Raw genomic sequence first — 24,853 nt, 5'->3', positions numbered from 1 at the left:
CATAAAAGACTTGTCATTTGAAGTGTGAATACTGAAAATCATTACTTGGGTATGTGTCAGGAAAAAATGAATGTGAGGTATGACGGTTGGTATTTGCGATTAAATATGCATATTATTTTATACTTTGTAGCTATGAAACACCAGCATCTTAACGTTGGTGTGTTGCTAAGGATGCATTGGTGAGAAGTCAGAGGTAAGTAAGCTAATAACTCTAGGTGGCATTAGCTAGAAACAAAAGCAATAAAAAAAATATGTTGCAACATGTTGGTACATCATCCACTGATGAGATAAAAATGTGGAAAAATCATTACCGTCCTTCACTAAATTGTGAAAATGTAAATTCACATGGTCTCAGAGTTTAACGATAGAGAGTTGCCTATGCAACTGAGGAACGAGCATCAATAACATTACTTGCAAAGAAAAAGGGAAGAGTCTAAAAAAAACTTCCCTTCCTAGGCTGATTGATGCTGGATGAGTTTAAGTTCCACTGTGGTTCTATATACTCACGTGCAAAAAAAAAAAAATGACCCAGCCCAAAATATACTGTTTTTTTACTAATAGGTTTACTAATAGAGTCTATAAACTCTATAGAGAATATTTTGTCTCACAATCTTTTTCAGCTCTTTGCAATGCTGAGTTGAATAATATTGACTCTTCTTTCTGTAAAAGGCTGCCTGTAAGTTTATCCATACTTCCTCCACATTTAAAGAAATTAAAGGGAAAAGAAAAGCCACCCCATATTAATAAAGGAAAAAAGAAATGTTATTTCATACTAGGCTACTTTATCTAATTTGTTTAATTCTTGTTTATTGAGTGACTAATAATTTCTTGTTAAGACCATTAAAAGCTTAATGTTTTGCCACTTTGGGCTTGGTCCATTTGTTTTTTTGCAAGGGAATTTACATTAGTCAATAGTTTAGTAGTTTTGTGCCCTGCTACTTTTCTAGATACAGATATTTTCACTTTCACTTATTTCACTGAAATAACAATACTCTGGCTAATACAATTTTTTCTTCTCTACCACATGAAGCCATCTACGGCACCTACGTTGAACGATCAGAACATGCTAGGAAAAAAGAGCATTAATGGGTAACATAACCAACAAAAGGTAGCCAAGCTATAACCATCCTTCCACTCTCCTCATGGCACCTCCAATGATGCCATTTCAAGAACTTCCACATAATTTAAGTTTAAACGCTCTTAAAAATAAATGTTCCTATTTGTTGTTTTTTTTACTTGGATGTATGATTCTAGTAAAAACGCTGTTGTAGAACTTTACATTATATGTACACTCACCGGCCACTTTATTAGGTACATTTTTATTATTAGGTACACTTTATTAGATTCTATTGCTTGTTAAAACAAATAGCTAATCAGCCTATTCACATGGCCACAACTCAATGCATTTAGGCATGTAGAGGTGGTCAAGACAACTTGCTGAAGTGCAAATCGAGCATCAGAATGGAGAAGAAAGGTGAATTAAGTGACTTTGAATGTGACATGGTTGTTGGTGCTAGATGGGCTGCTCTGAGTATTTCAGAAACTGCTGATTTACTGGGACTTTCATGCACAACCATCTCTAGGGTTTACAGAGAATGGTCCAAAAAAGAGAAAATATCCAGTGAGTGGCAGTTGTGTGGACGAAAATGCCTTGTTTATGTGAGAGGTCAGAGGAGAATGGGCAGGTTCGAGATAATAGAAAGGCAACAATAACTCAAATAACCACTTGTTACAACTAAGGAATGTTTCCAACACCTTGATGAAAGTATGCCACAAAGAATTAAGGCAGTTCTGAATGCAAAAGGGGGTCCAACCTTTTACCAACAAGGTGTACCTAATAATGTGCCCATGAGTGTACATTATATCTGTTTGAACTTGAAGCACTTAAGAAACAACTTAACTTGCTTGTGACAAGAAAGGCCTCACTTACCTTTTGGTAAAGTAGGGAATCCATGATATTGTTGAAAGGCAGCAATCTTAGTTCTGCCTTTAGTAAATCATGGTTAGCCATGTCCTTATTGTTCAGATCATCTAAATGCACAAAAAAACATATGTTTTATGATAACATATCAGTAACAAATGACTGCCTGTAAAGACAAAAAGGAACATGAAAAAACTCAAAACTTTGGCCTAAGGACTCCAACATATCCATATTTGGTCTAGATTTTCATTAGTAATAACAAAACTCTTGGTGAGAGTTGGCAACAATGCAGAACTGAAAACAAACACTCATATCAGTGAGCTGTATAATAAAGTGTCAGATACATTTAAACGTTTACCACTGAGCTTTTGGTGGCATCTCTTGTAATCAGCAGAGATTAATAGTTAGTTAGTTACGTATTAAACATGCGTCAACTTTATCTCTAATTTGAATATTGTGATTGCAGTTGCCTGGTGACTCAAAGGGACAAGTAGAGTCTGGCTGACAAGTGGCATAGCTTTGTGACAAAGATGCATTTTCCCACAGAAAGCAGACATTCTAACATTCCAATGCATGGCTTGCTCATGAGTTACGCCTCTTTCATAACAAGCACAAATATGGAAAGGCTGGAAAGTGTCATTCTGATATGACAATCTCTTCTGCTTTTATAACACAGCTCTCTGACCTGGCTCAATAAGGAACTCAAATAAAGCACAGTGGGTAAGTCTCCCATGTACAGAAGGTTAGCACAGTATTTTAACTTACTGGAAAGTGGACCAATCCATAAGTGTATGACTGACTTTGGTATCCTATCAAGATGTATGAGGATTCCATCTTTGTGTCAAGCCCTTTGCAGGCCATAATCATCATCTCTACACACATAGACATCAATAAAAAAGAATCTTCAATAAATCCATCCATAGTGATTGATGATTCCATGTGCGAAAAGCTCAAAGGATGCTTCAATGCACAGAAGCAAAGAACAAGATGCACTTGCTGCATTTACAAGAGTCATTCATCCATAACTGATGGAGAAAACATCTCTGTTTGCACAGAGCATGACTTATGTGCCTTGGCAGACAGGGGCCAAAAAGAGAAAGAAAAGTCTGGGAAAAAACTACACATGCCATGCCCTGCTATCAGACCTTTGACAGCCTCTGGAAGTTCCAGACTTGTGGACAGGAAGAGTATATGTGCAAGGCCTGACTCATGACAGAGGGGAAAAACTCTGTAATGCTGATAAGTTATTGCAGGTCAAGATCTGAGGGAGCAAGCGCCAGGAACACATGACACTCACTCACAAAGATACACACACAAAGATTCTCACAAATAGTGGCTAAATTGCAAGCTGGACTTGAGGAGAACCAGGAAGATGATGGAGGTGATGACCTGTGGGATCATGGGAATGGTCTAGGTCTTTCTTTGCCAGCTGTTTCCTTAAACTTCTGCAAGGCCTCTACTGTACTCAACATGGCACCGGCATGTTCTACTGGATTAAACAGTTTTGACTTTCAGTAAAGTGGCAAAGCTTGACCTACATCCTATGTCCAGCATTATACAAACCAAATCTAAAAATGTTGGTAAAGTAAGAAAAAAAAAGTAAACAAAAACAGACAGCAATAATTAATAAATCCTTTATGACTCACATTCAATTGAAAAAAAAAACAGTACCAAGACAAAAGATTTCATGTTTAAACTACTTAACGTTGTATTATGAATATAAAACATGCAATGTATGTAAAACATGCCACATGTTCCAAAAAGTTGGGACAGAAATTTGTTTTATTGTTTTACATCCCCTTTCCATTTAACAATGTTCAGTAATTGTTTATGAACTGAGGACACCAACTGCTGAATTGAGAAATTCTTGCTTGACATAACATTATAATATTATATATATTGTGAATATCCTTTTATACCCAGTTATAATAACATTACCTGTTAACTCTTCACCTCTTTGCTTGTGGGAAGCTCCAAGCAGGCGTTTTTGGTCATTTCACAAACTTTTCAGCTGTATTTCCCCTGTCCAAACTTTTTTAGAATGTACTGGGGGCATGTATTTTGGAAATAGTGTATATTTACAAAAATCAAGTAAAATATTGAATCTCTCTTCTTTGTGCTGTTTTAAGGAAAATACCTGTAAATCAGTTTACCTACCAGTACAGAGCCACTATGCCAAAATTCTCTAAGGTCATTGTACTGCAAACGATGACTTCTCTTTATAACATGAGCAAGAAGAGACCTGCATTGTGGCATGTTCTCACACAAGGAACTCTAGCTTTCAAAAAGGTAACCACACCCAGGTAAGACATGACTAACATTTTAAAAAGGGTGTGAATCATGAGAAAAATGTAATATTACTTCTGAACTTTCTTCTGGCACTTGGCAACGTGACATAAAAAAGGTACATCATCCAAAAAATTCAGTAAAATGAAATACTATTCATAGAGTAATATAGGTAATATTATAGCTCAGTTCAGTCATCCTATAAGCAGTTAAACTCAGTATTTTAAAAGCTGTTGGGCCAAACTTTAAACTTAAGCAAGATTACATGAGTTGATACCATGTACTGCAGTAATGTAATCTACTGTAAATACCATGTATCCCAGCAGTGCAATGTAATATAAAATTTCTTGGACCGGCCCTAGTTGAGCTGGTGTGGAATTGCACAAGTGTATTTTTGTTTTGAGAAGCACAGTTTCAAGAGTTGGTTACCTCCTGTAGTCACCATGTCTCCAAAACATCTATTAAATGGCACGTCTATGCTGAAATATTATTTGGATGACTTGCCAGAGGAGTCAAACTGCAAACATTTGCACCTGGAGATTATCAAAATTTGTTTGGAATTGGGTTCTTTGGCCAGATGAGAAAAAATAAAGCTTTTTGTAACATCAGCGCTAGAGGGTTTGGCGTAACACGAGTGAGGTCATGCAGAAAACAACCTAGTAAGTTGTAAAGTATGTTGGTGGATCTGTGGTGTTGCAGGTGCCAGAGTGATGACTGGGTCATGGCTGGATCTTAAATCAGCACAATAATCCAATGGGATGTGACATTGAGGAATCATCTCAGATTCATTTATATGCCTCATCTCATCCATCTTTATAAATTGACTCTTGGTATAAAGTGCATAAAGTGCTAAAATGCAAGGGTGCACAATGACAATTGAGCTAAAATTGCATGGAAAAAAGTTTTTTTTTTCCTTTGAGTACATCACAGACTTCTGTGGCACACCTAATCTAGTTCATGATAGCATGGTCATGTACCATTAAAAAGAATGCAGAATAACATGGTCTTTGCAAACTAGAATGAAAAATCTGCTACATCATCCCTTTTTAGGCTTATTTGGCTCTAAAATTGTAGCCAATTTTGACTTCTAAAATCAGCAAACTCTTAAATATCTAGCAGTATGCAGTAATACTTTTTACCAAATCCTACTATTATTTGTATAGAAAATAATAATGTTGTAGTTGTGTAATATTCTAAGCAGTAGGCCTGTCAATATTACTACATAGTTGCCTAATTGTAATTATTTTAAATGTTTACAATTATTTAAGCGGACTGAAATATTTTCCACAGTTGTTAGATTTTTACAATTGTTTTCTGCTGCAACAAGTAGCATAAAACAATGAATAATTATAAATGCATTCACTGAGACACATTATGGGTCTTAATAAAACCAATGTTCTAACTTGGTGCTCTAACATCTTCTGAGGAGTGTGTGAGTAATGTTTGTTTTATCTGTTAGCTATAAATCTACTTCTGAAGTTTTAGCATGTATGTTAGCAGAATGAGTGTTTTTACTTTCACTCTCAACAACAAAAAAAAAAATGTTTTTCCTGACTCTACACATAATTCTACATAATTCTGTCACAATATACACTGTATGAATCACTTCTACAGTATAGTGTTGGCTACTATGTAATCATTGTGAGAACGTGAGACAGCTTATCAGCCAATTTGGCCTCATTAGGCTTGTACTTTAATACGGGTCTAATGAACAAGAAAATATAATTTGTTAAATGCAAATACTTACACAACAATTAATCATCAGCTAAACTTCCAGGATCATGACAGGCCTACTAAACAGCCAGTGTTTAACATAAGCATGAAAGTACAGTACTATTTTTGAAACTGTACAAGGTTGCATGCCTTGAATTGATCCCATTTATCCCAGAAATGTAATCCAGTGTAAATATAATGTGTCTCAGAAGTGGAATGTCATGTAACATTGATCAAACAGGCCCTAGGTGAGTTAGTTTGGAATGCTGCAAGTGTATTTTGGTTTGAGATGCACATTTGCAAGACTGGGCTCCATCCTGTTTATGCTACAGATGCAGCAGACTAAGATCAGGTTAAAAACATGGGAGTATTCCATTAAATAACTATTCACTGAAAGGTTCTTCAGGGAACCAAAGGTCGTTCTTCTATGGAGTTGCTCCAAGGATTCTTTTTGACACCTTTAAGAATGAAATACTGAAGTATTTGTCTACATAATCAGAAATGTAAACGATATTCAATGAGGTATACAGACTCACCCAAGTTGTGTTCAGTAAATTGCAGTAAATTGATTCCAGCATTGAGGCTCCCTGCTAATATAAACAAACATCTTACTGTTGGGATCAAATTTGGAAATACAAATCCTTAAAATCCTTTTCCAGTTGATAAACATGTGACCAATGCTGAGCCAATACACGACTTATATTTTCAGACACTCTTACTCTTCCATGGATAATCTGGAAGAGGGGGCACTTGAAAGGAGCTGCGCAGGAAGTTCATCTTCTTTTGCTCCGACTTCTCCTTCTTGGCTCCATCTCCTTCCTCTTTAATCTCAACCTCTACATCTTCATCCTTAGCTTTGGTAGGATTAATCTCTTCAGGTCCAGCAACCTGTTCTGTTTTTTCTTCCTCTTCTTCTTCACTTTCGTGGTCTCCTGGGGCCACAGTACCTATGCTGTCCATCCCTTCACTTCCCGAAGTATAAGCCACACTCTCTTCCTCTGAGTTGATGTCAAAAAACTGGTCGTCATCGATGACATCTGAGGGTGTAGGTGGAATTAGATTGATAACAGGTGGTGTGAGGAGGCCACCATCACTGGCACTGGCACTGCCATTTCCAAAAAGAAGAGAATCTACAGCAGAGTCATAATCTTCACTGTTCAGGCTACCCTGGGTGGTTCTGGACTGTAGAGGCATTGAGGAGAGGGGTGCTAGCTTGCTTTTTTGCACTGCTCTCTGACATGAAGACACTGAGCTTGCAGAGCGACCCATCGCAGTTCTCTGGGCAGACAAAGAGTCTTCTATTTCTGGAAGGGTGAAGTTAGGGTTGTCCAGCCCCAGGTCTTCCACAACGATATAAACATTTTCTCCATCCCTACTAGTCCAGGATTCATTTTCTTCATTGCACTCATAGCTAAGGCAAGAGTCTTTCTTACCTGTCCGAAGGCAAGAGCAACAAAAAAGTCTCTGCACCGATAGGTTGCTGTGCCTTCTCCTGGACTTGCATTTGGCAGGCACCCTTACCTGCCTTCCCAAGTCCATGTCCTCTTCTTTCCAATACCTGCCTCGTTTTTCCCAGCGACAAAGAAATGACTAGATTAGGTTTCAAAATCTGCTTAGAGGGATTTCAAAAGCAGCAAACTTGCAATTTCCTGCTTTCGTTAGCAAAATTGCTGCAGCTTCCCCAAAAGAAAAGGAGGTATCACAGTTTCTACACAGAACATTAATTCATGAGCCCCTTTCAGCTCAAAAAGAAGCACTTCAAGCAATGCTAATGCACTCTTTTGAACATGTTGCTTAGCAGTAGGGTGAAAGAGAATTAAATGGAGCCATGTGCTCTGAGTCCGGTGAGCACTTGAGATAAATACTGGTTTAATTAGAAGCATTTCATATGGAAAGCAGTGGGGATATCTCTTTGCCCTCACAATACAGCAAGGAGGCATGTACACATAATTAGCAGTGCTTGCTTCATAATAAGCAAAATACAGGATATTTATATGACATGAGTAAAAAACAAGGAGGATTATGTCCTCACCATTAATCCATGAGACCTTATATTAATAATAATTCATCATCTGTAAATGATTGTTCGTCATATCTTATTACTTCAAGTATTATGCTCAAAAATAAAGTTGCCTACATAAACACAAATTTAGGAATTGGAATTTCCTTTATACTGAAAATCCTAATGTCTAGGTTTTAAACACGTTTCTGTAGCATGTCCAGTATTTGACACCACTGTTAAAGAAGAAAAGACTTGCCTTCAAATTTCTGTGGCATTTAGGTTTTAGATACAGGTACACTACTATGCAAAAGTCAAAGACCATCCTTCATATATTAAATTTCCAAAATGCAATTATTCATCTTTTAGTGCCAAGAAAGAAAAGTGAAGTTGGGACGTTGTGTAAAACATAAATAAAAACAGAATACAATGATTTGCAAATCCTTTTCAACCTTTATTCACTTGAATACACTACAAAGACAAGATATTTAATGTTCAAACGGATAAACTTTATTGTTTTTTGCAAATTTTCACTCATTTTGAATTTGATGCCTGCAACACATTCCAAAGAAGTTGGGACAGGGGCAACAAAAGACTGGGAAAGTTGAGGAATGCTCAAAAAAACACCTGTTTGGAACATTCCACAGGTGAACAAGTTAATTGGAAACAAGTGAGTGTCATGATTGGGTATAAAGGGAGCATCCCTGAAAGGCTCAGTCGTTCACAAGCAAGGATTGGGGCGGGGTTAACACTTTGTGAACAACTGCATGAGCAAATAGTCCAACAGTTTAATAACAATGCTTCTCAACTGTAGATGACTTCATCATCTACAGTCCATATTATTATCAAAAGACTCAGAGAATCTGGAGAAATCTCTGCAAGTAAGCGGCAAGGCAGAAAACCAACATTTTATGCCCGTGACCTTTGATCCCTCAGGTGGCACTGCATTAAAAACCGACATCATTCTGTAACGGATATTACCACATGGGCTCAGGAACACTTCAGAAAACCACTATCAGTGAACACAGTTCGTCACTCCATCTACAAGTGCAAGTTAAAACTCTGCCATTCAAGTGAAAGCCATATATCAACAACACCCAGAAACACCACCGGCTTCTCTGGGCCTGAGCTCATCTGAGATGGACTGACGCAAAGTGAAAAAGTGTCCTGTGGTGTGACGAGTCCACATTTCAAATTGTTTTTGGAAATCATGGACATTGTGTCCACCAGGCCAAAGACGAAAAGGACTGTCCAGATTGTTATCAGTGCAAAGTTCAAAAGCCAGCATCTCTGATGGTATAGGGGTGTGTTAGTGCCCATGGCATGGGTAACTTGCACATCTGTGAAGGCACCATTAATGCTGAAAGGTACATACAGGTTTTGGAGCAACATATGCTCCCATCCAAGCAACATCTTTTTCAGGGACGCCCCTGCTTATTTCAGCAAGACAATGCCAAGTCAATGCATGTGTTACAACAGCGTGGTTTTGTACTAAAAGAGTGCAGGTACTAGACTGGCCTGCCTTCAGTCATTGAAAATGTGTGGTACATTATGAAGCGCAAAGTACGACAACAGAGACCCCGGACTGTTGAGCAACTGAAGTTGTACATCAAGCAAGAATGGGAAAGAATTCCACCTTCAAAGCTCCAACAATTAGTGTCCTCAGTTCCCAAATGCTTATTGAGTGTTGTTAAAAGGAAACGAGATGTAACCCAGTGGTAAACGTGCCCCTGTCCCAACTTCTTTGGAACGTGTTACAGGCATCAAATTCAAAATGAGTAAATATATTTGCAAAAGCAATAATGTTTATCCATTCGAACATTAAATATCTTGTATTTGTAGTGTATTCGATTGAATATAGGTTGAATTGGATTTGCAAATCATCATGTTCTGTTTTTATTTATGTTTTACCCAATGTTCAATCAACATTCAATTGGAATTTTAGTTGTACATGCAGAATCTGATTTGGCATTGTCTTGCTGAAATAATCAAGGCCTTCACTGAAAAAGATGTCATGTGGATGTGTTGCTAAAATATGTACAGTATATATATATATATATATATATATATATATATATATATATATATATATATATATATATATATATATATATCATTCAGCATTAATATGTGGTTTCTTCTTTGTGTTTTAGAGTTTTAACTTGCATTTGTGGATGCAGCAACAAACACTTTTTACAGACAGTGGTTCTCAGAAGTGTTTCTGAGCCCATGCAGTGATTTGCACTAGAGAATCATGTCTGTTTTTTATGCAGGGCCTCCTAAGGGCCCAAAGACCAGGTTCACTGAATCGTTTAATGTTAATATGTACTGTAGATGATGAAAAGGAAAAAGTTCTTTGCTATTTTATGTTGAGAATTATTATTCTTGAATTGTTATTTGCCTGTGCAGTCTTTCACAGAGTGATGAATCCCTCCCCATCTTTACTTCTGAAAGACTCAGAGTCTCTGGAATACTCTTTTTCTATCTAGTTATGTTACTGATCAGTTGCCAATCAACCACCAGGTGTTTTTTTAGCCTAGCACAACTTTATCATACATTTGTTTCCTCCTTCTCTACTTTTTGGAACATGCTATTGGCATCAAATTCAAAATGGGCAAATATTTTTCAATGAACAATAAGATTTTTGTCTTTGTACTATTTTCAATGGAATATAGATCTTAAATGGTCTGCACATTATTGCATTTTGTTTTTATTTACATTTTGCACAGCGTCCCAAAGTTTTTGGAAATGGGGTTGTATATTCTATATTGGTATATATATATACACAACCCACCATCAGAAGGGTTGAATCTCTTTCACTGCCTTTCACACTCTTTCACTTGGAGTGTGGTTGTTTAAGAACCAAAAAAAGTTTTACTGTCCAGCAACCCAGGCATGGCAGGACATTTGATCAGATATTTGTTTTTTTTTTTTAAACCATAATTTTTAGCATTCAGTTTAGCAAGACACAGATTTGATATTATTAATTTGGACTTCTGTGTCTTTTTGCAATAAGTGCTTAATGTAATTACTGCATCTTCCTATGTAAAACAAGTATGTTCTTAAAAATAAAATTGCCAAAAGGGGTTCTTTGAAGTTCTTAGTTCCCCAAGAACCTTTCAATGGATGGATTCTTTAAAGAGCCATTGTTACAAATGATATTTGCAAAGAACCTTTATGTTTAACAAAAACGTTTTTCACTACATTTACAAGCTGAGTTTTCTCTATAACCCATGTTCAAGTTGCACTGCACATTAGTCTTCTAAAAAAAAAAAAAAGTCATTTTATTAGTTTTTTCACTGCTAGTTTCCATTTGCTTAGTAGGTTGTGCTAACCATAACAACATTTTGCAATTTGTAGATACGGCTCAGAGCAGGGCTTGTACAGGTGCTGATGCTGAACTACAAAATGACAACACTTTGTTGTGCTACTGTTATATTCTTCATAGCGTACCTGTGGACTACTGTGCCTGCCCACCTTTTGATTCTCTACAAATCTCTTTTAAAAGCATGGCTCATTGTCTCATTCTTATTGTTTTGACGGCTCTCACCACCAGAGAGAGCGCTAGATCCTGGAGCAGGCTTAGACACCTTGCCAAAAACAACATTGCACTCCAGCTCTGTAGAAGGAGCTCCTTGCTAAAGGAAGTTACAGCATGGTTTTAATGCTTTGAAACTTATTGAACATTTCCTGTGACTCTCGTGTTTCCAGTGTCCTATTTTCTGCCTCGCAGAGGAGTGGCTGACATGACTGTGCCCAGTGCTAAAACCTACTTAATCAGTTATGATTAGCTCCACATTTTCTCCTTGTTCTACCACCAGAGCTTCAGCCAGACTCCAGCCCTCCAGCCCTCACAGCCACAGCCTGCATACCATGATTGCTTTTTGCTTAACATGGTCACAGAGCAAACAAAGAAAGCAACTCTCCACTCACCACTGGAATGTAACATATTCATCAAGACACGGATTAGTGCTGATTCCACTATACATTATGATACATGATACAATAGGGCAGGGGTTCAATTTAAGTTTAAAATCAAAAAGGTCCAGTTAGGGAAAAAGTCTTCAAGCAAAGGCCTGGAACATCACAATTTCTAACTTGCATTATGATTCAGTGCCATATACTGTTTACTGAAGTAGCCTAGCAGGTATATCGACATCTTATACAGTCAACAACTGAATGTCAAATCAAATAAAGTCCAGGTCAGCTATATTTCAACAACATTTATTGTCAGTTTTCCCTTTTTAGAGCACACCATATGAAATAACTTCCTTCTGGCTCACTTTCTTCTCCAACTGCTATGTCTCGCCTCATCCCTCCCCTGTGTGTGCGCCACTCACTCGAGTCTCAGTGCTCATCATAATGCACACATCTGATTGGCTGAGTAGTGTTACATGTGATATGTACAATGCATGCGATTGGTCTGGAGTTTCCCGGGTGACTAAACTGTAAAGGCTAAAAAAGTTACAGTGATTAAAATAGGACCACCCCATCGAAATTTAAGAATTCTCCATAGTTTATCAGTCATAGGTCCAGGTCTGCATAGTACAGCGTCTGGGTCCGCACTAGGAACATGGTCCACCTATTAGTGACATCTGCAATAGGGATGTTTCTCTCCCTTTTTCTGTAGTAACAGCCTCTATTCTTCTGAAAAGGATTTGCACCTGATGTTGGAACATTGCTGTGATCATTTGATTTGATTGATTGAACAACAGACATTTTTTCTATGCTTTATGAAAGTGAGCTAAATCAAAGTGGAAATAAAGAAGCATTTGTCACACCAGCATTGCATGAAGCTGGGGCAGATAAGGAGGAAGCTTAGCAGAGAGGTATGCAAATACATCTTGACTCTTTTAAAGTCAAGAAATAGTTCGCAGGCCTTTTTATGAGAAACTGTGTAGTTTGTGCATAGCATGGATGAGTTTGCAAACTTGTGTTTTACAACTGACTGACTAGCTGCTTGCAATTTTAGACCACTGATGATGTCATGGAGTGACACAGTAGTTCTGCTAAACGTTTGTATTTTTATACAAACGTTTTTGAATTTTTAAGTCAACGTGTATGCATAGTGTGTATTTTTCACCTGCTCCAATTTTATAGTTTCAGACAAAAAGAAAAGATAGAAGGAAACAGAGATTACACTGGAGGCCAACAAAGATGCAGTTACTTTCGTAGAGTGGTGGAACATGGAGACCTGATTTACAAGATGTGGGCTCCCAGCAAGGACCAAACATCTTTGCTACTCCAACTCTCACCACACACACAATTAATGGCATAATGAATAGCATGGGTAAGTGGTTGAGAAGGGAAAAAAAAGAGAGAATGAAATGTGACATTTTAAAAAGCTTTCCCATGGGAATGGTCTTTATGAGCAGTACCAACTTCTTTACCCAAAAAAGTCCACTATACTAAGTCCACCTACAGTAGGCAAGGAATGGTTAATGTGACATATACGTATGACGTATAGTACACTCAGAATAACAACTCATGAGATGAAAGTTATCCTATAGCTATGGTAGTACCTTGCTCGTTTTCAGTAGGTTTTTTTTAAAGTTAAACGTTTTACTTATTGATTTGTCTTTTAAACAGGTTAGCATTAAGATTTCTCTTCAAACCTAGGGGACAAACCCAAATCATGAAAACATCACAAGAAAATTATTCTTCCACAGCCAAAATTTTGCAGTTGATACCTGGCTTCCACCAAATTCCAGATGATGACATTGCTCCAAAGAACACTTTTTTGTACACTAAACACTAAAATTGTAAGCACTAAGAGACTTCCACTAGACTCTTTCTAATGTTGAGCAGTGCAATATTTTGAGTCCACAGTTCCTTTTGCCTGTTTGGTTTCGATCTGCCTGCGGAATGTTCTCACCCTGCGTGTGTGTTCTTTACTGTGATCTTCTTTCACACAGCAGCTATCCCTTAAGCTACTAAGCTGCAGCAAAGTTTCTCATTCATATCACATCACAGAACCTGTGATGTTTTCTGTTGATAACAGTAATGTGAGTCTGAAAATAAGTTGTCTCCTTGGGCTATGATACCAAAACATAGGCTGGCAATTGGAATGTGCCATAAGTTTTAACCTGCACAGATTACACTCACAAAACCTGGTAAAGAAATAAAGAGTTGTGTCTCATATATATTATACAATACCAGATGCACAAGACATTTCTCTTGCTGCAGATGTCAACAAACAACTAGTAAGACAAAACTTTGGAGGTGTAGAAACGTATCCCTGCAGATTTCTTTGAGAAAGAATAGATGCTATAAAAAATATTCTGACACCAAAAAACTTGCATTTAACAGCCATTTAGACTGGAAATTAAATAAATAGTGCTCACTGACTTTTGCACAGTACTGTAAATAGTTCTTGACCTCTCTCTTCTGCCTTCACACGCATATGAACTTTAATGACATCTCATTCTTAATCCACAGGGTTTAATATGATGTTGGCCCACCCTTTGCAGCTATAACAGCTTCAGGTCTTCTGGGAAGGTTTTCCACAAGGTTTAGGAGTGTTTTTATGGGAATTTTTGACCGTTCTTCCAGAAGCGCACTTGTGAGGTCAGACAGTGATGTTGAACGAGAAAGGTGTTCTGTCAGGTTGAGGTCAGGACCAAACTCTCTCATCCATGTCTTTATGGACCTTGCTTTGCCAGTGGGGGGCAGTCATGTTGGAACAGGCCATCCCCAAACTGTTCCCACAAAGTTGGAAGCATGAAATTGTCCAAAATGTCTTGGGCTGCTGAAGCATTAAGAGTTCTGGCTGAAGAGAAGCAAAAATTGTATAACTGAAATGTTGCTGTCTTGATAAATATCAAAGAAAAATGTCAACTTGAGATTCTCTAGATGATAAGAAATGATGCTTTTCACCTTCTCTCCCCTCCAGCAAGAAGCCTCACTCTTTTCTGTTTTTTCATTTTATCATTCTATGAAAGAGGGATGGGCCTTTCCTCTTTCAGCTGCTTTCACACATTCCAGAGATTGAGAGTAGGTGAGGGTGCGGCGCTAATCTGTCACATCATGTACATCAGTTAAGAGGAAGAAGTATAATCAAAACCTATTTAATTTTGCCCTGTCACTCAGAATCTAACGGGTTGTTATCACAGTTCACTGCCACTGCATTTGGTAAAAGTGCCTTCAAGTAAATGAGTATAAGTGGTTTCAGCTTGATCTCTACATGCAGCACTTGAGGGCTTGTTTACAACTTGCATCAATGTGTTTTTGGTGATCGGATTTCGATCAAACCACATTTGGGGGTGATCAGAGACAGATCTTGACCACATTTTACACAAGTGTAAACAGAAAGAGTTTTATTTGTTTACAATTACTGAGCGCTGACTAGCAGGTGAGGGGACAAAAAATTAACCCAAAAGATGGCAGTTACGAGGCTGTTAACCATAAACCAAGAGCTCCAGGCTCATGAAAGCAAAACATAGAATTCAACTGGGGTGTCCAAACTATTCGTTTTTATTGTGGAATTTTAAACTCAAAATATGTTGTCATCGAAGCCAAGCAGCTCATGTAGAGTACTTTTTAATCAACATGAATGAAAAGTTAGACGTACATGTTAAACATACATGTTAACCCCAGCAGTTGATCAGTGCAAACAAATGTATAAACCTGCCTTTGTTGGACTAAAATAATGAAAAGCAAAGACATTTCTCAACGTCTGCAATGGTGTTAAAATAATTATCATTTCTCTTTCATTGGGGTGTGCCATTAAGATTTGTTGGTTCCTTTGTTTTTCTTTGCTTTTTCAGGGACTAACAGAGGCTAAATCAAGGGGTTGGGGTGTGAAAGCTTCTAAATAGGACAACCTCTCAGCATTACAATATGCATAAAAATATCTAGCTTGCACTTAAACAATCGACTCTGTTCCTCTCGTTAACTACTACAAAATGAGAAGTATATCATTGCTGTCAGAACAAAACTTTGTATGCCCATTTTTGACTATTTTGATTTTTTTTTTAAACGTGATTTTGAACATGCCAGCCTCGTTTTATAATATGTTATAATAAAATGTTACAATATTTCATGATGAATGGGTCAAACAGAAAGGCTCAAAACTTACTTTGAAAAAAACATTGTTCCATTAACCTCCACTCAAGTTAAACATTTTCTTTTTCATCTTCCTTTGAAGTTCCTATTTGGAAACATGAGCAACGACATTTAACCTTAAAAAAAAGGTGTCAAAAAGGGTTATTTGGAGCAATGCCACAGAAGAACCACTTTTGGTAAAAATCATTTTAAAGAATCTTTCAATATATGGTTCTTTAAAAGCTTTTCACATTTTGCAGTAAACACTGTGATCTGTGGGTGGTGGTATATTGTATTAGGATATTAAAATATACTGTGGTATATTGTACTATGAATCAATTATTCATTGCACAATATACATAGACAAATGAGCACCTACCTCATATGTTGTATGCCCATTTCTACATATATTCCATTATATTTTGAATATAATGTCGAAAAGCAGCAAGCAGCAATCTAGTCCCATCTGTTCCACTGTTTAAGTGAGCAAAGCCATTGTGAACTGTGTTGAATGGGATAGGGAATAACATGATAAAGCGGATTATAGAATTAGGACCATACAGATGTGTGTGCATACAGATGGGCTGCTGTCCAGTCAACACAAATGCAGTGACAAACTGACATAGATTTAGAATGAGGTCACATTCTAAATCTGATGCCTTGTGACTTGTGTGTGCTTGAAGTCTATACATCCAGATGTCAGACAGTACATAAAGATGTAATGATCAAAGAGTGATCAAAGACAAAGAGCTATTGCTGTACTGACAACAAAGAGCGGGCAAGCAAAGCAGTCTATAGCTGATTAACACAGGACAGACTGATCTACTCTGTCCCCTCACAACTACTAACACGACTACAAATACACAAACAGAAACAGCAGGCTGTATTCATGTCTGGGTCACTATGGTAAGTAGGTCAACCCAATACGATAAAAGTAGAATTCAGAAGAAGACTTATGCTTTGTTTTAAAGAAACATATAAATTATGTTTTTTCTAATGTTTAATTACAGCTGTTCCCTATGCATGAGCAATTCTTACTTAACTGGGGAAATGACATGCCCTCCAGTGTGAAGTGTTTTCTAACTAGCACACTCCAAATCTTTGTTGAGCAGTTGATCACTGAAGCAGGACGGATTAACAGCTGGGCCTAGAGGGCACGTTGGGGGGTCATCAACCAGTGTAGGTTGCAGTCCTCAAATAAAAAATCTTATGAGTTAAAAAAAAAGTTTCAAATGAAAATGACATTTTAAGCAATGCAATGTTATTTGACCTCAAAATGACAGTGTTTGAATTTGTGTGGTGCGGTGGGTGTGTGCGCAAGGCCCAGATTATAGATTCTCAGGGGATTACAGATTACAAGGGATCGTCTGATTCCCTTGGGCTTTAGTGTTATGGTGCCCCATCCCTAGTAGCATAAAACTCTCCCTTATCTATGTTAAGATCACTGTAATGCACAATCTAAAGTAGATAAATGCTTTTGTAAAATGGCAGACAGTACAAAATTTGGTACAATACACACATTTTCAATATGTAAATGTAAGTGAATATTAATACTAATCAACATACCATTATATTACCAAGTAATGCAGTTCAGCATGTACTGCTGAAAAAGGATGAGAATCTTCAGTCAGCCAGTTTATTGGTGCTTTTATTAGCAGCTTTTTCCATGCTGGGGCTACATCTCAAACAACTCCCTGCTCCCTACATAGTGCAGTACATAGGAAATAAAACACTGGCTCCTGCACCCAAACAGCGTGGAATATGTAAAATAAATAGCCATTTGGGATTCAACCATGTATGGAATGAATGATTTGGGTGAAGAACCCAGAATTTTAGAACTTACCTATCATACAATGTAGAAAAGAGGAATCTATTTATGATTCAGCCTGGAACAATATAAATAATCAAATCAGCCAGGTCACCCACAAGGTAGATGAGACCATGATGTGGGGCACTGTCTAGAACTTCTAAAGATTGCATTCAGTTTGTTCTGAGATTATTCCCCATAATGATGCATAGGAAGAAAGATACACTACATTGCCAAAAGTATTCACTCACCCATCCAAATCCGTGAATTCAGGTGTTCCAATCACTTCCATGGCCACAGGTGTATAAAACCAAGCACCTAGGCCTGCAGACTGCTTCTACAAACATTTATGAAAGAACGTCAGGAGCTCTACAGTCAACTGTCAGTGGTATTATAACAAAGTGGAAGCGATTGGGAACGACAGCAACTCAGCCACAAAGTGGTTGGCCACGTGAAATGACAGAGTGGGGTCAGCAGATGCTTAGGCACATAGTGTGCAGAAGTTGCCAACTTTCTGCAAAGTCAATCGCTACAGACCTCCTGCATCAGGCCTTCAGATGAGCTCAACAACAGCGTAGAGAGCTTCATGGAATGGGTTTCCATGGCCAAGCTGGTGCATCCAAGCCTTACATCACCAAGCGCAATGCAAACCATCGAATGCAGTGGTGTAAAGCACCACCACTGGACTCTAGAGCAGTGGAGACATGTTCTCTGGAGTGACCAATCATGCTTCTCAGTCTGGCAATCCAATGGATGACTCTGGGTTTGGCGGTTGCCAGGAGAACTGTACTTGTCTGACTGCATTGTGCCAAGTGTAAAGTTTGGTGGAGAGGGGATATTATGGTGTGGGGCTATTTTTCAGGAGTTGGGCTCGGCCACTTAGTTCCAGTGAAATAACTCTTAATGCTTCAGCACCAAGAGATTTTGGACAATATCATGCTCCCAATTTTGTGGGAACAGGTCCCTTCCTGTTTAAACATGACTGCACACCAGTACACAAAGCAAGGTCCATAAAGACATGTGCTTCTGGAAGAATGATCAGAAATTCCCATAAACACACTCCTAACACTTGTGGAAAGCTTTCCCAGAAGAGCTGAAGCTGTTATAGCTGAAAAGGGTGGGCTGACATCGTATTAAACCCTATGGATTAAGAATGTGATGTCACACAAGTTCATTGTGTGTGAAGGCAGACAAGTGAATGCTTTTGGCAATATATTGTATATTGACATCAGTAATGATGTCACAAAGTCTTGTTTAGGTATGGCTTCATGAATAGTTTCGGTCTGGGTGGGCGTCACTACCATGTATATGTACTGCCCCACAAAAGTATACTGTCACCACCCATCTGAAGTGCATAATCCTTCCTTATTTTTACATATTACAGACATGATTATGTCTTATGACGTATAACTTATAACTACACCATATTTAAATCAAAAACAGGATATGAACCTTATGTTATTTTTAGTTCCTTTATAGGCTACATTACAAATGTAAGACTTTCAAGAAGACATTTATTTGCTTACATCAATAATTATGTATTGGCTTTTACTGGTTTGCGTTCTAAGCATGTAGCAACAGTCATCCAAGACAGCTGTACATACTACACCTACCTATATTTTTTGACCATGCTAAATGTCATCTAAACTCAATCCCATTTCTGGCTAGCATGCAAAAAAATAAATTCACCTCATGGCAAAATGTATGGTCAGTCTTTATCAATGTCAATATTCTTTGAAAGTTTGCAACCTCTGGTAATGAAATCATGTTTTGTTACTCAACTTTGTAAGTCAGCATAGTTCTTCCTTTTTTTCTGTCTCACTGGCAGTATCTCCAACTACACTATACTTATAGCCACATCTCTTCACTTGTGTTTGTCATGCAGGCATATAGATGATACAGATTACACCTGTGATTTCAGTTATTTACACAAAAAAAAAACGAAATCACAAGTGTAGTCTGTAGCGTCCATATGCCTGCACGATGCATGTGTGCATGGAGTTGGATTCTGTATATTTCAGCTCATCAACAAATATGTATAGTGTATATGCATATGTAAAGCTGTCCATGAGGGTGACTCAGCTGTCCATGAGGGTGAGTGCAAGCTGCATGGATGACAGTGATGTAAAGGAATTATAGGAAGAGCCCAAGAGTTAAAATATCAATTCTTAAATAATGCTGCTTTAAGACCTATTTGCCTCACAATGCCCTCCATGTACAACCCCAATTCCAAGCATCAATGATGCCTTCGTAGATGTGCAAGTTATGTGCACTAACACAGGCCACCCCTGTACCATGACAGATGCTGGCTTTTGAACTTTGTGTTGATATTAATCTGAAGGGTCCTTCTCCCTGGCTCAGAGAACATCACATCCATTATGTTTGAAAGGGCTCGTCAGAAGACTCAACAGCTGAAATGCACTGCTCTGTAAGAATAAAATATACCAGCTTTACTTAAAATTGGAACACATCTTTCCAAACATTAAAAATAACATTTTTATCATGGTAAGTTCCGCCTCTGCAGTGCCCCTCTGGTTCAAATCTGCTATAGGCGTAGTATGCAAAACTGTCAACCAATGTTACCGCCCCCTGATGATGCCCCCCATTCCTTAAATATGAGAGTCATTCAAGACTAAAGGGGTGAAGTCTGTGCTGTTTTGAATCTTTTTCTATACATGTCGTTTCATCACTTAGCTTTTTATTCAGTGTTTGAGTTAGTATCGTTAGATCTGAGTTATTCTGTTTGTAGATATTGTACTTTTCAGCCTTTTAGCCTTAGCTAGATTATGTTAACTAGTCAATTAACTAGCTATGCTTACTGCTTTGTCTTTCAAATTTTGTTTTTCAAATCGTTCAGCATTTTTTAATTTATTTTTTTAGGTTGAAAGCAATGTGCCCAACATGTATTACTACAGATGTAAAAGCAGTATTGAATTGCATGCATTTCTCACTAGTTCAGCACTGGTCAGTCAGTGGTTATGCATAATCAGTCTGTATGCCAGTAGCAAAATGGCCAGCATGCATAAATGCAACGCACACTGCGATGAGGGGAGCTTCGCCAGCTTATGGTGGTGAAACTGTGTTTTCTGCCTGAAGCAACATCTTCGCCTAAAGCCTGATGGTGTCCCCTCATCTGCAAAGCACCTAACTTTTCTGGCTGAGACAAGTTAATGTCATGTTTTACTATAGAGCATTTTACGTAAGTTCAGCATGTTGTCAAAAGTCTTTGCATAACGCAGATGGAAGTGGTCTAATGATAATATAATGCCATATGTGGATGATGCCATTTCATAGTTGATGACAAAGCTAAATTAGAAACTAACTTAAAGATAGACAGTTCACAGAAAGTGAGTCAACTCATTTTTTGTCAGATTGCACAGCATCATCTACATGTCAGTTCTTTATCGCGTTTTGCGGCAAAACTGATGATAAGAAAACTTGGCTCATCAATGCTTCAATCGTTATGGACTCTTTTAGGATGAAGATTTTTTGTTGCAATTTTGCGAGATTAGCTAATTTCAAATGGTATTTTGTGAGTTAGTTTGTTGCTTAGGTGACATTTTTACTCATGCCTCTCTCTAGTTTATTTAATTGTTAAAAGAAAAAACAATAAGATGGCAATAGTGTGATAACATTTTCTTTTTTGGTGAAAAACTATGGAGACATGTCAGACTGATTCAACTGGCCTGCATGTTGTCTTTGTCTAGGCATATGTGAGACCATCGAAAAAGCCTGAAGGTGGGTACAAAGATTAGAGCTCACTTGTGTCTGATTGTGCATTGCATAGATCCTAAAATCTACATTATTATTATTTCTATTGTGAAAGGTGTAGCTACTCAGACAAGAGTTACATAACAATAATGTGGCATGTGAGGTCAGTTCTCTTGAAGCCGTTAATGAAAACTTAGTACCTACACCTCCCTGAGGAGACCTGGGCTTGACCTTGAACCTGATGATTTTGTATACAGGTATAATCTATTTATTAGATGCTGCTCATACAGTTGTTACGCATGATCAGTCTGCATGTCAGTACCAGGACCACCAGCATGCATAATTGCACACTTTGATGAGGAGATCTTTGCCTTCGTATGGTGGTAAAACTGTGTTTTCTGCCTGAAATGACATCTTCCCCTGAAGCCTGATGGTGTCCCTTCCTCTGCTCTTACAATTGTTAAACCTCTGAGATAAAGAACTTAATGAATTTATTATCGGTGATAACCCTATAAATCTTTCTCCATTTAGATTTAGCTGGAAACTGGTACACTTGTGTTAAAAACATCAAATAAATAATTACAATCTCATGGGTTTGACCTTGGATCAAAAGGACCTCATTCCTAGCAGGAGCCCTTAAGCTAGGTGCGTGTTCCTAAAGACCTCTGTACTCATTATGTTTGACTTGAATGTTGAACGTGAGGCAGCAGCAACACAACAATTGAAGCACAATAAAGGTAAGCTATAAATCAGATACATATTTAAAATCTAATTGTCCTTTCTTGCCACTGTGTAGCAGTAGGCTGTTCATTGAGACAAGAAGCTTCTGTTCTAATACTTATCACCCAATTCTTTCATCAACGAAAGCCTCTACCTGTCCTTAGGTCAGCCTGCACCAGCAAAAGCCTCCACTGTCTTCAAGCCTAACTGCACCAGCAAGAGCCTCCACCTCTCTTCAGGCCTGTCTGCACCAGCAAGAGCCTCCACCTGTCTTCACTACCAAGAACCTCCACCTGTCTGCAAGCCTATCTGCACCAGCAAAAGCCTCCACCTGTCATTAAGCCTGCACCAGCAAGAGTCTACTCCTGCCCTCAAGTCTGCCTCCATCAGGGAGCAACAAATAAAGTATAAACCAAGGTATGAAATAAAATGAGTCTGGTAAGGTTTTGTTGCTTTTTTTGAAAGTATTGTTTTCATGAATACACTGCATCCTTCACCCCTCTTCCAATATGTTCTGGTTAATGTTGTCTAAAACTGTACAGAAACAGCCTACACCTGTTTGCAAGGCAGAGACTCCCCTGTTCTTATGCAGCCTGGAAGCTGCACTCTTTGTTGATCCTGCTTCTGGGGTCTATTTTAGTACAGTTGTAACTATTTGCTACATCAACAAACCTGATCTAGCTCACAAAGTGCTTGATAATCAGTTAATTAGGTAGAATACGTCACTGCAGTGCCAAAGTGCCCTCCCATTTTTGAGCATTTTTCAAAGAGAACTAGGAGTCGAGTTAGCTGATAGTAGGGGGTGTAGTTCTTAAGATGTTTTTTGGAGCATTTCACAACATTCATAGTCTTAAACTGCCCCGTCCCAGTGTTTTGGAACATGTAGTAGGCATCAGTTTTAGAAGTGCATATTTTATTAAAAAAAAAAAAAACACATCAATGACATTGAAAAGGTAGATTATTAAATATCTTGTCTTTATATTGTTTTCGTTTACATGAAGATCAATATGAATTTACAGTATCACTGCTGTCTGTTTTTATTAGCATTTAACTACTGTCCCAACATTTTTGGAACTGGTTTGTGGCTCTCCACCAGGGGTGTGACTAGATTATATCAACATTAGATGCGGAGCTAATGGACCATTTTACTGAGCTAATGGATCATTGACCACCTCTGTTGCTGCAACACTTTATTCAATTGTTTAAAAACGGAAATAGTATTAGCCAAAATGAACAGCATGCATATTTGCCATCTGACCACAATTAAATATCTGTATGAACTAGTACCTGGTATCTAATCAGGACTCAAATAACCATATATATTATTTTATTTTGGTTTGGGTTCTAAAATCTATAGTATGAAAAATACATCCATATTGGTCCCATACTGTGCTAACAGGTAGTTCCTTAATATATTTTCCTTTCTGTGCTTCTGTTTTTTTTCTAATTTTCTTGCTTTCTTTCTGGCACTTAGTGCCTTGAAAAACTGAGTGCGTTTACATGAACTCAATAATCTGATAACCGCAGAAAATCTTATTTTGTCAGTAATCCGATCGATATGTTTACATTCATTTGAGGAATCAGATAATAGGAAACTATGGGTTTACTGGTGGCACCGTGGCACGGTGGGTAGCGTTGTTGCCTCACAGGAAGAAGGCCTGGATTCGACTCCCCGGCTAGGTGACCAGGGTCCTTTCTGTGTGGAGTTTGCATGTTCTCCCTGTGTCTGCATGGGTTTCCTCCCACAGTCTAAAGACATGCTAAATTGCCCCTAGGTGTGAATGTCAATGTCTGCCCTATGATGGCGACCTGTCCAGGGTGTATCTTGCCTTCCACCTGACGGCAGATAGGATAGGCTCCAGCTTTTTTTTTTTAATATCTTGCCACTTTACCTGAAAATATGAACATACATCATCTAGAAGATGAAGAATATTCAAATCCTTTCATGTTTGGTTTAAGCGCTGCTACAACAGTTTCGCTGCCATCTCGTGACATCCACCATCTGATCTCGAAAGATAGAACTTTCAAGAGTTTACATGCACTGAGAATGTTTGTTTTATTGTTTAAACCTGAAACTACAAATAAATTTTCTAGAGTACAAGAATAATTCTTAGCTAGTCTGGATTACAAATACCAAAATCGGAAAAAGGGTAGCTAACAAGCTTTTTCTAATTTTCTGCTGCACCATAAATGCCAACTTCAGCACTTACAAAGTAGGTTAACCTAGCTAACAAAACTACCTATATGGACTACAAGTATATGGACTGGCTAATTTATTAACTTAGCATTAATTTACGGCCAACAAATGATAAGCTCATGTTATAGGGTGTTTAGTGGTGAAATAATTAATAATTTGCGTCAATGAGTGCGTATCGAAGAATAAACAAACGTCAACTTTAGCTTAGATAGCTAACATTAGTCTAATTTTAAACTAAACCAGTTGAACAAATTACCCTGTCAATTAGTGCTGCTACCTTTAGTGCTACAAGCTAAATCTTTAATTGTTAGTCTGTACTATTAGCTTGGCTAAGACTGTCTGTAAAACACCACATTAGTAAAATGCCCAAGAATATTTCACTGCAGCAGTGCACTCCTACGACAGTTCACGCAGTCCTCTCTAGAAAAGTCGAGTCGATTCCAAAAGAATAGATCC

The 24,853-nt window shown here is 38.0% G+C and overlaps 1 protein-coding gene across 1 annotated transcript in view; it reads right to left on the bottom strand.

Annotated features, from left to right (window-relative positions):
• Positions 1-7,487, bottom strand: part of LOC108441830 — a 33,558-nt gene extending 26,071 nt beyond the window's left edge. Inside the window, exons 1-3 of the mRNA XM_017721556.2 lie at positions 6,640-7,487; positions 6,457-6,507; positions 1,931-2,031 (exon numbers count right to left, since the gene is read on the bottom strand). Of these exons, the coding sequence (XP_017577045.2) occupies positions 1,931-2,031; positions 6,457-6,507; positions 6,640-7,459 (972 nt within the window). The 5' untranslated portion in view covers positions 7,460-7,487. The remainder of the gene's footprint in view (positions 1-1,930; positions 2,032-6,456; positions 6,508-6,639) is intronic.
• Between the last annotated feature and the right edge of the window lie 17,366 nt (positions 7,488-24,853).

This window comes from Pygocentrus nattereri, chromosome 22, assembly GCF_015220715.1.
Source record: "Pygocentrus nattereri isolate fPygNat1 chromosome 22, fPygNat1.pri, whole genome shotgun sequence".
NCBI lineage: Eukaryota > Metazoa > Chordata > Actinopteri > Characiformes > Serrasalmidae > Pygocentrus > Pygocentrus nattereri.
This window is presented reverse-complemented; position numbering and strand designations above follow the sequence as displayed.